The sequence below is a fragment of the Anopheles merus genome, chromosome 3L (genome assembly GCF_017562075.2).
Source record: "Anopheles merus strain MAF chromosome 3L, AmerM5.1, whole genome shotgun sequence".
Lineage (NCBI taxonomy): Eukaryota > Metazoa > Arthropoda > Insecta > Diptera > Culicidae > Anopheles > Anopheles merus.
The window spans coordinates 15,432,056-15,446,871 of record NC_054085.1 but is presented as its reverse complement, the minus strand read 5'-3'; the positions used below and the strand labels follow the sequence as shown (position 1 = coordinate 15,446,871).

Genomic DNA, 14,816 nt, shown 5'->3' with positions numbered 1-14,816 from the left:
GCTACCGAAACGGACGTGCCAACTCAGCACCGGCTAATCCAATCATGTCGGGCTTATGAACTACAAACGACAACAACAAAAAAGCACAGCACAAACGAAACGAGCGAGCAGCATTAGCATTGACAAGCGCTCGTTTCGCTGTTCGGCATGGTCACAGAAGAAGAGACAAAATCTATATACAAAATTGACTCCATCAAAGTCCACTCCATTCGAATGTTTATTACGTCTGTCATCGACTCTTTCTTTTTGCCGTTTTTTTGCTGCTGCTGCTGCTGCTGTTGCTTGGGAGCAGTGGTCGTATCGAAATCTTGCGCCAGCGCTGAGTGGAAATTGACTGCTTTCTGATCAAAAGAAAAGCGAACGTGTCGTAAAAAAGCGAATTACACACATACACACACGCACATAAACTCACATGAACCCTGATCACGTTTCGATGGTGATGCTGAATGCATAATTCTGCGTGGAGTCTCTTGGTGCCGTGCGTCATCGTGTCACCGTGGAATAAATATATAAAAAACCTTGTAATCTTTTTTCTGAGAAGGTGAAGATTAGCCGTAACATGGAACGGCAGAGCATCCACACCATACGCGGACTGGTCTCACGTTGGCTCACGCATGGTGGTGTGACATTGTACACCGGCAGTTGGGACCCATTCCCGGCTGTGTTACGTGTTGTTTGGAGCGAAGACGATGAAAAGAACGCTGTTATGATTAATAATTAAGCTTGTGGGTAAATTTTTGGAGCGCACGTTGTGGGACAAACCGAGGCATTTATGTTTGCTGACTGGGGAAATGTGGAAATGGAATGTGATGATAGTTATCATTTATTTTATGACCTATTGTGAAAATGGAGGAGGTTTTTTGGAATTTGAGGAAGTTTAAGCAATATTTTTTTATTTTTTCAACCCTTTTTACATGCAGTCCATATACTTGGACGACAAGAAATTGCACAGCAAGATGCAGTCGTTTGTCTTTCCATATGTAAAACATGCTCAAATTAGGTGAACAGAACCGAACCAAGCGCATGGTGTTTCCTGGACCTGCATGCAAGAGCTCTGGCTCATTGTTTATGAGTTTAGACATCATCTGCAGCGCGCACAGAAATCACCGGAAACCCGAGCTACAATCGATCGAATCTTTCTTTCATCTGGAAACTATGCTCAGGGAAGTCAACTGTCGCCATAGCTGCGGTGCTGCAAGGCCCGAAACTGTGTTACTGTGGCTCAAAATAAGGGCAGCAGTAAAAAGTAACTATGACGAGTGAAAGGAGTGCAGCAGGGCGGACATGAAATTGTAGCATTGCTGGACAGTTGTTTGTATTATCGCAACACGTACTAACATCGCCATGATGGATCATGTAGGAGATAGTTTATGTTTGAGCTTGTCGGTTTCGTTTTCGCAAGAGCGCTAGAGATTGTGCTATACTGCGTTGTCCGTCTACAATGCAGCATTTACGCCAGCCGGGGTAGTTGTGAAATATTCAAAACCATATCTTCTTGAAACTCTTCTAAGAGCGCTCCATGTAGGAACGAGAGCACCATGTGTAGGCTCAGGATTTTCGGTTTATTTGCTGCTTCATCACCTACACAGCTGTGCGGGTGTGGAGCGTCCCACCACACGCCCTGAATCCCCACAATTTTGGGAGCCAAAAATCAACAATTAAACCGTGTTTACGGGGGGGGGGGGGCAAACCTTGTCTATGTAGATGCTTCCGACCACTGCAGTAAATCCGTTGGCACCAGCTGGCTACAGCTTGGCCGGCGTGCACATTGCCGCGTGCAAGGCAAAAAACGGGGCAAAAACCCTGCCAAAAGACATTTTACTGCAAACACGCTGTTAGTGTGCACATAAAAGATGTAGCATATGTTTTTGTTGTTGTTGTTGTTGAAAAGGAGATTATAAAACAAGCAAGTCGTTTTTAGTTTACTTGCGCAAGCGAAGTGGAGCTGGGTTGGGTTTTATGATGCTTGTTGGTTGGTTGCTAGAACTAGTTACAAGCGAGCACGGTCAATGAGATGGAACAACTACCCGGTACTTTTATTCTGCGTCTCTCATGTAAAGGATCTCACGTACAGCAACGTTGGTATTTTCAATAGAATCCTTCTTTTCCCGTCGCTTTCATTAAGTTTCCCTTCAAGAATGCAGACGGCAATAAAAATGGGGAATTTCGGTGCAAAAGAACGACGACTTACGCCTTGTTCGCAGGCTAAGGAGATACAAGGAGAGAAAGGATACAAAGAAATTCAAATTAAACCTGACGACTGTTGGGGATGATGAAAAAGGATCTAAATAGCACAGGATTTGTCTGCATGGCAGAGTAAAGAAGCATCGTATTATCCATTTGCTGTTCTGCCCAGAAGACCCCAGCAGTCGTCGTGTTTGGAGATACAGATTTTTATGACACATCTTCACAGGGTTCAAGTGAATCTTGTGGCACAAGTGCCAGAAATTTGTTTCTATAGCTCCCAATAAAACGCCCTTCTGTGTGAGTGTGTGTGTGTGGCCACTCTTGGGTGACAGTGGACAAATAAAACGCCCCACTTAGGCTGTGCTGTTATTTATTCTTTTTCCAAGAGCATTCTGGCGATTGCAACATCGTGGGAAATTCTTCGCTTATAGTTTTTTCCCCCTTTTACCCCCCACTGGCAACGGGGGGGCTCAACGGTGACAGTTTATCTTATTCTGCCCCTTTTGCGGATGAAGGTATCTAATTCTTATGTCATCTAATTTTGCCTTCATTTTCTGCTCTCTCTCGCTCAGTCTCAGTTCGTGCAGCAATGGAAATTCTCGTTCGTCCAGCCGACCGTGGAGAAGTTACGGACGAATGACTAAAACAAAAAAAGGAGAGGAAAAAACGCAAATAAAACCCAATACCCTCGCACACCCACACACACACACACTCTTCCCAGGGGAGATTTTTGCGGGCAAGCCTTTGCCGAAAGGCGAAACGAATATAAAATCCAGCCGGACCCATATCAACCGCGCTGAGACAAGCTTGAGGTCCGGCAAGCGAAGCGCACTGGGAAATGGCAAAAGCTCAGCAGCTTCTCCCCGGATTGCTGGCTTCCAACACGTGGTGTAACACGTGATCGCAATGCCGCCCGGGGGCACCGAGGACCTTGAATTATTAAAGCTTCCCAGTGCTGGTGCGCCGGGTGCTTTGTGGCCTCCGCAGGCCATCGCAGACAACCGGCGGGGCAGCCAGGGAGCAGATGCTGTCATGCTCAGTTATGCTTTGTCCCACCGTGCCCTCACTGTGGCGCTGGCAGGCACTTGTGGACTCCGTGCCAGCCGGTTTGGTTCACCGTCCTGTTGTGATGCTGCCTTTGTAAGCTGCTTTGCATTCCGTTCCCGTTTCGTAACGCACTGTCAGCGGTGCGAAAACGAAATCATTCGAATGAAGGCAGCGCAGGTGCGGCAGTGCTGAAGGGGGAGAAATAATTCCGTCTCCTGTGCAAAGCGTGAGAACTTCACAATCGGGATTCGACGAAGAATTCGACCCATGCATGGAAGGGGAGTAAACGTAAAAAGGGCTTGCTAATATGTATCTGTGAGCGCAACAGGAAAAGGGAGTGCTTTAGATTCCCCCGACGGTCGGTGGGCACGTTGCGTTGTTCCCAGGGAGGCATGGGAGGGGCGGATTCTGAGCAGACCAGACACTGGCGCCACAGCAACACAGTTCCCAGTGTCCTTGCTGTCTCCTTGTGCCTGGCGGATTGGTGTGCCAGTGTAACATTTGTTTGTTTCCTTACTACTGCTGGGAGGAGGAATTCGGGGCTTTTTTTCTATTCTCCGAAAGAAAGGCGGTACTGACTCTCTGTCAACAAGGCTAAATACTCAGTGGTGCAAAAAATAATACACTGTTACACGGAGAAAAAAAAGGGGGAAGGCACACGACACAATGGAAATGCGGTGCCCTCAGGAGCCACTGGTGGAGTGGAATAACAACTTTTTGTCTCCTCCTGGGAGGCCATTTTTTGTGCTGCTCCGGTGTTCTGACGCATTTTTTTATCTTTTATCACAGCGCTGAAACGGTGCAAAAGAAGGAAGCGACACTGGGTGGTACACTGTTTATTCACTTACAGAATTTACGCACGCAGGAAAAGTTCTAACGACATCGTTTCGGCGAAATCGGAGGACGAGTTCGTTTTTTGTCCAGCGATGCCCAGGAAAGGAGTGGATCGGAATGAATCGCAGCACGGTCAGCATCTAAGGACTGCACGTTTAGTCCGCGGCCACTGAAACTGCTGACGTGATCAGCGTGAGTGTGTGTGTTGATGTTACAAGGACAAGGAAGACCTTGACGTTTGTTAACATGTGGATGGAAGGATTAGTGCCTTTTGGCGACGTGTTCTTCGGAATTGGACTGATCTTGTATGTGATTATTTTAGTGCCCTTTTTTACTGGAAAATTGTGTTATTCAAAAAAATTGAATGCAAAAGTCTGAAGTGTGAACTTGTGATGTATTTTTGTTGTTGTAGAAATCAATTACTGATATCAAAGATGTCAAGGAACCTACACACTTTTGCACAGTTTGTGATATTTGTGATGATTCTTGGAGCTACCATTGTTCAACCAAAACCTTGAACCTTCTTCTTGGAAAGCCAATTTCAGTGTCCAAGTTGTTAGAGCCTAGCATCTTGGAGAATACTAATGTACTACAAACATGTTTGTAGACGTCTTACCGACCGAAGCTGTCCAAAACACGGATCAAAAGACATCGCTGTCATCAACGTGGATCTAACGTGTACAGTCGCAAAACAGAAACAGCGCTGGAACTTTCCCGCTCAGTTCCAGGAACGGTAAGAGCTCCGGGGATGCTCTTCAAAGTGCGCCCCCTGGCAGGAAGACGCGCCAAGAGGCACCGCAAAGCGGTTGTAGTACTTGCTGTAGATGGAATGTAACAGATTCCAAGCAAAACCCGGCGTACCGGCATTCTAGAAAGCTCTTCATCTTCAACACCCTTTTCCGGGAATGTGGCCCCTTCAAATGGAGCATAAACAAAGATTGGCCAGAGGAAATTAGCCAACCGGCTCGCTCGTACCCCGTTTTCCCCCGGAATCAAATCGTCGTTATGTCCATAATGGTGTAGTTAATTATAACGAGATCATGTTCGATCACATCATTGAACACACCCATCAAGTGATCGTTAAAATTTACGGCCTGTCCCGTTGGCTTGTCCCGGGTGCCCGCGTGGCAGTCTTCGCAATTAGTCCCCCGGGTAATTTGCGCTTCTGGTTTGCGGAGTGAACCTTCGTGCTGTGCGCTCACGAAGCAAAAGGGGGAAGGAAGTAAAACTTCATTAAACAAGGCTTCAACTCCATTGACAGCACTTTGATTGTGTGTACTGTAGAAAGCAGCAGCTACAGCAGCAGCCAATGGAGCAGGACGAGGTAAGCCATGCTGCCTGCCCGGGGCGATTTCTGTTAATCCTTCTCGCTTGAGTATGATCTCGTGTGACAGCTCGGGCACCGGCGACGGCACAGTTCGGGCTGGAGGGCAAACTTTTATCTACAGCACCGCAGGATTCAGCTCGTTGCAAAGCATCCGAGTGGTTAATCAAACCAGAGATAATAAAACGGCTGGGCGTCTGCACGCGAAGTAAGTCGGGCAAAAGAGGAGGAAAGTGAAGTCGTTATCCGGGAAACACTGGGGACAACCAACCGGCAAGCTAAAGAAAAGGGCAGCTTCGTGCCTGAATGGTAGCTGAAATCAAACGTCCCCTGGTGGTGGTGGGTGTTCTCTACAAGCAACCCTATAAACTGCACACCACAGTCAACGAGCGAAGGAAATTGATCGAAAAATAACACTTTGCATCAAGCACAAGCAAATGACCGTGGTCCCGGTGGTAAGATGAAGGACCGGCTGGAGCTTCAGCCGGCTGGAGCGGCTATCTAATTTATCACCCGTCTACCATCTTGGGACGCAGTTAAGCGAACGAGGTCGGTGCAGCCGGCGAGCGCCTCCCCGGGGCAGTTCGAAAGACAACAACACCCCCCCCCCCCCGAACCAGCAGTGGCAGTGAAAGAAAATTGTTTTAAGGAAAAGTTCTGTCCTTATTATCTCTTCGGGAATCTTTTCCACTCTAGCTCGGGATGTCCTTTTGCCAGGTACGGCAGGATTTTGAGCGTTTGTTTTCGTTTCTCTCGTTTCTTCTTTTTTCCCCCGCCGGTTTCTTTCTTTCCAACTAACAGCGTGCGCCTAGGAGTGTCTAGCCCACCTGCAGCTGGTGGCTGGCTGGTGAAGCTTTTCTCTCACCCGACAGCGTAGCGAATGGAAACTGTTATTATTTTCTTTACCAGCGCGAAGAAAATCTCCACCAACCATTAACGGTAATCGCTTTTGGGTGGGAGTTTGTGAAAATGTATTTTTAATGAATTCGAAAAGCTTTAGTAAGAGCGAAGAAAGACGCAGAAGAGAGGGAAGAAGAAGAAAATGCTTTCATATTGAATGCTTCCCTCGGTGACAATCTCTGCGGCTCACAGGCTGGCGGCAAATGATGGGAAACGATGAGCAAGACGAAGCGGCCAACGTGCTCGGTGCGGCAAAAGCCTGCGACAGAGATTGAAGTTTGCTCGAGAGTTATGTGTGTGTGTGTTGGAGCGATACTGTTGCTTTTTTTGTATCCGAAGCTACCTTCATTTCAATTCCCAGCAGAACTTTTCGATGGCACTCTGGCTCGGTAAGGTAATCTTTCGATTCCGTGCCCGTATTGATGGAGTCACTCGAGCTGAATAGCGAGCGAGTCTTTCGGGGCGAGATTAGGATGTAACGATGCGTGACGATGCCGGGAACGAGAGATGAGCTCCACCCATCCTTCCGATCCGACCAAAATGGCAGAATTGTGATGAACTTTTCCATTAACTAGCCAGGAAGTGGTACATTGCGAGTACGGGCTCGGGAGGAGGATGGATGGGAACGTGGTAACGAATTCGAATCAGCACCGAATCAATTTATCATCTGCTGGAGCTGGGAAGTTGGGAAGAGAGGCTTTCGGGGGGGAAATAATTTCGGAGGCAGTCCGGGAATTAGCATTGTGCGAAGCAATGGCGGAAGAGGCAAACGTAATAGCAGCAGAATTGTATCGTTTGATAATATTTTATGGCAGCTTCATGAATGCTGTAATTATTTACTCTAGACATTTCGAGGTCTATTACTATGTTCTGTTGGTTAAAAAAGGATAATATTGGGATTTGTTCAACAGAGAAGTGAACTATTTTGAAAGTCTTATTTGAGTGCAACTTCAGCTTTTGCTGCACACTTAATGGAAATCTCGCTTCTCGCTCGTCGCCGGCAACGACGAATTGCAAAATAAAAATACAAAAGGGTGCAATAAATCCTAATGGAAACAAAGCACATTGCCAGGACCGTGCACCATTTTCTTAATGCTACCTTCCGGTACGGTACCGTCCTGCTCACCCGCACAGCCTTGAGATTAAGGAGATGCATAAAAGCATCCAGCCGGCTGATGCAAGCGCCAAATGGATGTTGGCGCGGTGCGCCCTTCACTGCTTCCCCGGTTTGTCCTTCCATGCACAGCCTTTTGCTTACTTACTTATAGCACAGTCGGGTATTGTTGTGTTGCGTAGAGCACCCTGGCGGAAGCAACTGTAAGTGCAGTGGCAGTACAGTTAATGTTGCACCCATTAGTGTATGCCCGGCAGTCTGCTTTCCAATCGTTGGTGCCCGTGCGAAAGGTGTTTCTGTGTGTGGTGTGTAACATAGAGAGAGAGAGAGAGAGAGAGAGAGAGAGAGAGAGAGAGGGAAAAATAATTTCTAAAGTTGTTTTGTGCTGCAAATGGAGGTTGTGCTTTATGCGCTATGAAGGAGAAGTGGGCTCAGGCAATAGCTAATTGGGGGCATGGTGGATTGTGTTTGAGAAAGAACGTTTATTTATTAGAAAAGTTGCTCTTTGCAATACAAGAAAGAGATTCAAAGCTGGTTCATTTTTGTCGTTTTGATTAATAACATAAGAAAAAAAGATTTGCAACGAGCAGAGAAGAACACTGAATTGATCTTTTAGCTATCAACTTCGCTTCTTAACTTCGTCTTTCGTGTTTTGGTCATAAATACGCAAAAACTGCTTCTTGAAATGTTAAAAACACCGTGCTTCAAAGTGCTTTAGTTCAAAGTGTTAATGAGAAAATGCTATTCAATTATCTTAAGTCTGTATGTGTATTCTTTCCATAATCTAGATTTTGTTGTGCAAATGATAACAAAATAACACAAAAACAACAACAACAAAATAGTGAAAATTTGAAAACCTGCAGACGACAGCACACGAACAGTAAGCATTGCTTTTGCGTTCCACTGACTGGCAACAGGAAACGGAGACGTTCGGTTCTGTCCAATGTCTCCGGCATCCTAGCTTCCGCACTACCGACGCTTCGATAGCATACCATGGCCGCTACTTACGGTTGTCCGGGGCAGGTAATATAACAATCTTTAACACACACAAAAAAAAAAAACTGCATGTAAGGCGTTTGAGGAGATTAATTTATTGCATGATTATTACTAGTGTACATACTGCATGATTGTTTTGATGAAGTTTCTTTTAACTGATTTGTGTTCATTTGTAGCATTTTACTCGTAATCAATCTCGTTCACTAAAATATTTATCCACAGGGAAAGGCCATTAAAACTAGATCAGTTTTGATTCTGTCTTTCGGTTTGGTTGCTCGCTTAGCTGTCTTTCAATGGCGCCCTGCGAAAGCTCTCAAACCAAGGCGGTCATCGCAAGGCACATGTAACATGGCTCCACTTGATGTGTGTGTGTGTGTGTGTGTGTGTGTGTGTGTGTGTGTGTGTGTGTGTGTGTGTGTGTGTGTGTGTGTGTGTGTGTGTGTGGTGTGTGTGTGTGTGGTGTGTGTGTGTGTGTGTGTGTGTGTGTGTGTGTGTGTGTGTGGTGTGTGTGTGTGTGTGTGTGTGTGTGTGTGTGTGTGTGTGTGTGTGTGTGTGTGTGTGTGTGTGTATGTGTGTGTGTGTGTGTGTGTGTGTGTGTGTGTGTGTGTGTGTGTGTGTGTGTGTGTGTGTGTGTGTGTGTGTGTGTGTGTGTGTGTGTGTGTGTGTGTGTGTGTGTGTGTGTGTGTGTGTGTGTGTGTGTGTGTGTGTGTGTGTGTGTGTGTGTGTGTGTGTGTGTGTGTGTGTGTGTGTGTGTGTGTGTGTGTGTGTGTGTGAAGGCGGTGATGTGTATCTGTGGCAAATTTATCGACTTTTATCAGTTTCCACCTGAGCAAGGGCCTAAGGGCCGTTTTGATACCTGCTAGGCGTCCTCCAGCACACTCCTTGGGAAGGATGAAACCACTCCACACATACTCACACACACACACATGGTCGGCGATGGCATTCGGGTTTGCGTACAGCTTTTTGCGAGATTTATGGAAGCCATTTGCCGGATACTCCACTAACGCGCCGCGGTGTTGACTAGCACCGTCCGCCCACCGCACATTGCGAAACGCACTCTAGGCGTGTGGCTGTGTGGGTGTTGATGTTTTGCGGTTTTTGGGGACAGGTTGATAAATGCCGCTTCCGTGTGGAGCACCCCGGAGCACCTGGTCACAGCACAGCAGCTATACGGGGGAACGATCCCGTTTAATATGAGGGCGTTTTGCAACACCTTTCGCTGGGCTGGCGGGGACAACTTTGGCTTGGCCGTTTTGGTCACTATTACGCTCAACCACGCGCACCAGCACGGTGGCACCTCCGGGCTCTCGGGTTCATCGGATTTTCCTGCACCTAATTGGAATTTTTCCGGCACCATTTGTTACCGAGCGAGCGATACAAGGAAATGGTGTTGTTTTTGTGACGACTTTCGGTTGCTGTCCAGGAGTGTCGGTGGTAAGAGTATTTTGTTTTTGCTTGCGTTTGTGATTGCTTTTTCGCAAGGGAATAATAATTCGCGCAGCAAAAATAATGAATCGCCAACGGTTGATGGTGTGCGATATATCTTTCAGCTTTGGATGGCAAAGAAATAAAATGGTACGTGATAGGAGTTTACCAGATTAATGGTATGGTAAATGGCATGGTGTTACGACGTTCATAGAACGGTGGGTTACAAGAAACTTCCAAGTATTTAGGGGAAGGTAGGTAAGGACGGGCGGATAAGATGGGCACTTTTCATAAATGCATGAAAAAGGGAATTTTTGAAAACTTCAACGATGCCCAACGATCCAAACTTAAAATAAAATAAAAATAATAAAATAAACATCCTGACACCAAAGCGGGAGAGACGGACACTTAGTCGTAGGGAAAGATGAACACTGAATTTGTTGCTTTATTTTACTTCTTATATCAACTGCTGATGAATAGATTTGATCAAATACCTTAAATAAAGGTGTTTGGAAGATATGAATCATCCAGCAACTAGAGAAAGCATCGAAATATGCGAAAAACGGTACACCAGTCAAAATATCAGCCATTCGTTATGCTATCACTCGCTCGACAATGATGAAGCGCTTCACGAAATCCAATATATTGTCACGATTTGGACAACTTTAAGCAATAAAAAGATGAGGCATTGATATGACATCGTTCAGGAATAGATGAGAGATTGTATGGGATTACAAATATCAATAGTTGAATTTTGACATGGTAGAAAAAATGGCTTTAACTATTAGCAAGTCCATCAAAAAAAAAAAAAAATACTGGAGTCGTGGACTTTTGCGCGGAGTAATTTCGCAAACGGAAGTTCTAGACTGTTGCTCTGTAAGCTGGAGCAACATCAGCTGTTTGTGCGCGATGTTTCAATAATGCTTTAGATTCTTCATTAGTCAAGGTGTTATAAGCGGCGCTTATAATTCCTAAATTGACCAATGAATAAACGCCGCGAAATTGGTCTAGAATTGGTTTATGTACGTACCATGGCGTGGAAAGTAATGGTATATGTTAAAATATTATAAATCTCTTAAATTTATATCGTTTTCTATAGATGTCTTACCCTTTATGGTGTTCAGCTTTCCCATATTAGGTGTCCGTCTTACCCGAACATTTCAAAACTGCACGAAAAAAACAACATGTTTTTATTTCATGAAAAAATCACAAAAATCGATAGAAACATAACAGTTTCAACACATTTTCTGATAAAATATGAGTGGAAGATGATGTATTCACATTTTCATGATCATAGCATTTATACATCCTTAGATTTTTACCATTTTCCCTAACGTGCCCGTCTTTACCTACCTTCCCCTATGTAAATTATTTCTCTTTTTTTGGATAGGATTAGTAGTAGTAAGCGACTATAGATTTGAAATAGTCGAACTGTAAATGAGTCAGTTTTACTTTTTAAAATGTTCTAATAAATACATTATGGAAACGTATTAGAGATGTCAAATTCAATATTTCACTGATTACCATGTATAGTTATTAGTTTTTAAACCAAGAACAGACAATCATGTATCTCTATTTTGAACAGATTATTGATTACAAAGAGCTCATGAATATTGTTAAAAAATAAGCAAGCGATTGAAAGTTTGTAAATCCACGATAAGACGTTAAAATATTGTTTAATAGGGTATGATTTAATTTTTTTAAATTCCAACCGTTCCAAAAAGATCCAGAAAGTAAAAAGCGTTAAGCAAAAGCTCTAGAATTCCCATTAACAGGACCCCGCTGTCATAATGCTGCGTGGGTGTACAGAGCTGGAAATGGCTGCTCATTGTTTTTTCCCCCTATATTTTGGATGCTCATTTTTCCCAGCGCCCGGCGAATTTTCTTCTGCACCGGCACCGGCAGCAAGATTAATGGCGCTTAATCTTGATAAAATTAACGGTCAGCTTATTTCAGCATTAGCTTTTCGCCTCATTATTTTGAGTTTAAGACGGTGTCTGGCAGAGGAAGAAAAAAAGAAGAAGAGCCACGGACACGGTACAAGATGGCGCTCGCGCGCGCACACACACACACAAAAGGGAGAATAAATCTGTTTTTTATCAGTCCCTTGCGATCGCGCGTTTGTTGCGGTGAAAGATGAATGAAATTAAATGCACCATTTTTGTGTGGTTTTGACGAAGCGAAAACGTCGTCGAGCGCGGACAAGATAATGAAGGAATGGAGTGGAAGGTGAAATAAATTGCCATATTAAAATTTTACCCCACTCCCCGTTCTTGCGTTTCATCATTTAATTCAATTGTCTGTTTTCTGTGTATCTCGAGTAAAGAAGAAAGCGTTCGACCGGCTTCGCGTTTGTTTGGTCTTGTCGCACTTATCGGCTTTATTGTTTCAACAATCTTCCAAATCACATTCCTCCCGGGAGTGGATCGAACGGGGTGTCAGTGGCAGGCATCAGGTTGAAATCTTCCTTGCTCGCCCCGTACGCCACCGTATCGCCCCGCTGATAAGCCCACGACATGTGCAGCGAGTTGTGTGCGACAGCCACATCGCCCGCCCGATCCAGCGCCACCAGTCCGGCTGTACCGCCCAGTGCGGCGCTCATCGCGTCCAGCAGCTCGTCGGCGACCGGTTGCAGCGCGCGGTCGGTCAGCTGAGCCGTCCGCAGCACGTCGTACGCGAGGCATACTTTCATAATGATATCGCCATCGCCTGTGAGTGACACACCGCCCAACCCGTTATCGGCGTACGTCCCGGACCCAATGATAGGCGTGTCTCCGACGCGTCCAACCCGCTTGCCCGTCACACCGCCGGTCGAGGTCGCCGCTGCAATGTTGCCATTTGCATCGATCGCTACCGCACCGACCGTACCACCTTCGCCCGAGCGGTAGCTTTGGTCGGATGCTTTCCACTCCTCGAGCGCATCCTTTGAGTGCTGGGTGACCAGTTGTCCCGGGGGCTCCAGAAAGCGAAAGCCACGGTCCAGCGCGAAGGAAACCAATCCGTCTCCGATGAGAAAGTTATGCCCGGAGTGTTCCATTACGTCACGGGCCAGCGAGATCGGGTGAAGCAGATCGCGCAGGCCGCTCAGGCTGCCGGTGGCCTTCGTTGCACCGTCCATGATGCTGGCGTCCAGCTCGACGTCTCCCTCGATGTTGAGGGCCGCTCCGTAGCCGGCGTTGAAGAACCGATCCGCCTCCATGATGCGAACGGCTTGCTCGACCGCTTCCACCACCGTCCCGTTGCGGGCCAGCACTTGGTAGCCGACCTTGGCCGCCAGTGTGACACCGCGCAGTTTGCCCGGTATACGATCTTCCGACACGGTCCCAGCTCCACCGTGCACGATTAGAACGGGTTCCACCACACCCATGCAGTACTGCAGGAAGAGAGATGCAGTTTAATATAATTCACTATACACAATCAGTTGCGATAAATCACCTTAAAGTTAGACAACAGTATAGACAAAACTAACCATTCCCAAGGGAACAACATGTTGAGAGCACACTGTGACGCACAAGCACACGTCTTTTCGGTAAGCAAGCCCGTTGCACAATAAAGCGGAGATTATTATTACAAGTGGTTCACCGCCGAGTTGAGGAGTGAATGTTGTTTACAGCGCAGCAGATAACCAATACCACTGGGCGAAGGGGTTTTGCGTCTTGCAGCAGCCAGCCAGTGTTGATGTTGTCAGTGCTGCTAAGCTGCCTTGTGTTCATGTGTTTATTGAACTGCTCTTTCTAGAGCAGAGTTGAGTGTGTTCATGCGAGCTGGCGATTGCAGTGCTCAGCCACCTTGTTCCTTGCTTACTTGTTCCTACCATTAATCGGCTGTTTTGTATTTGGTATTAAATTTATAAATTTATTTATTCAGCTGTCTTATTGTAACCAAAAGTTGGCTAGAACCGTCTTTCTGGTTAATGTTTTTAATTTATATTTAATCGATTATTTCGGTACTCAAGCCTTTTTATAGGAAGATTTTATTTATATTTCATCTTGGAAATGCGAAAAGAATGTCGGTTCGGTCGCATTTGCCAAGTTTGTTTAGAGTCTTTGTGGTTGTACTTTCTATTCAAAAGTAGCAAAAAAAGCATTATTCTGTGATTCCTCATTTGAATACAATTTCTTCTGTTACCGTGTGTAGGTAGAGCTAAGCGCCATGAAGATGAAAGAAGCATTAGAAATGAAAGTCCCCAGATCCTTCTCAAAAGTACCTCAACAAATCAACATTTATTTGTTGGGTAAAAAAGTGTGCAGTTATAAAAAAGAAGCCCACGTTTCACAAATAATTCCATACTTTCTTTGACTTGCGCAAAAAAAAAAAAACAAATTATACATTTAGGGTGAGCACAGAATAGGAAGAGCTGTGTTGAATGAAATCCAAACCGTAAAAAAGTGTGCACGGGTTAATGTTTTTTTTACCAGTTTGGAGCTTTGAAATGAAAAGAAGGCAAATGCGTACTTTAAGGGCATTTTTTAAGCTCACGATAAGTTCGTGTAATAAATTGTACCTTTTTTGTGTGAAATGAAGAAACTTTTACGTGCACATATAATTACCGAACAAAAGACAAGGGAAATGGTTTATCTTATCAAGACGCTATCGAACAAGAGCCCACACCCACACCGTTTGAAAAGGTACGATGTAACCTGTTCAAATAATATGCCCGCTTGTGAGCGGAGCGAACTTTGATGATTAATATTCAACGCGCCCGGTTGAGCGGGTGCAGGATCCCTCCGAAGAAATTGTAGACGTCAAAGTTTAAATCAACCGCAACACACGACAAGAGAAAAGTTCAATTCGCTTCAAAGTTTCGACGCCCGCGCTCGCTCATCAAAAGGCCAGAACCGTCTTAAACGTCTCCAGGCGTTCCCAGTCGACGGGCTCTGTCCCTCTGTGGAGCGGCTCATCGGTTGAAGCTTTGTCGAAACATAGATGAAACATTCACCCTGACACACACACACACACACACACACACACACACACACACACACACAC

The 14,816-nt window shown here is 45.6% G+C and overlaps 2 protein-coding genes across 14 annotated transcripts in view; one reads left to right on the top strand and one right to left on the bottom strand.

The window, feature by feature from the left end:
• Positions 1-14,816, top strand: part of LOC121598589 (alpha-catulin) — a 74,516-nt gene that overhangs the window by 28,573 nt on the left and 31,127 nt on the right. For 2 of the 13 annotated variants that reach the window (XM_041925641.1, XM_041925642.1), the window contains exon 2: positions 8,195-8,429. The exons of the other annotated variants lie outside the window; for them this stretch is intronic. In XM_041925641.1, coding sequence (XP_041781575.1) covers positions 8,400-8,429 — 30 coding nt within the window. In that variant the 5' untranslated portion in view covers positions 8,195-8,399. The remainder of the gene's footprint in view (positions 1-8,194; positions 8,430-14,816) is intronic. 13 annotated transcript variants of the gene reach the window in all.
• LOC121598590 (probable isoaspartyl peptidase/L-asparaginase GA20639) lies at positions 12,179-13,376 on the bottom strand. The gene is made up of 2 exons (XM_041925643.1): positions 13,263-13,376; positions 12,179-13,200 (listed from the first exon to the last, which is right to left on the bottom strand). The coding sequence occupies exons 1-2, from the start codon at positions 13,314-13,316 to the stop codon at positions 12,232-12,234; spliced, it is 1,023 nt and encodes a 340-aa protein (XP_041781577.1). The 5' UTR covers positions 13,317-13,376; the 3' UTR covers positions 12,179-12,231.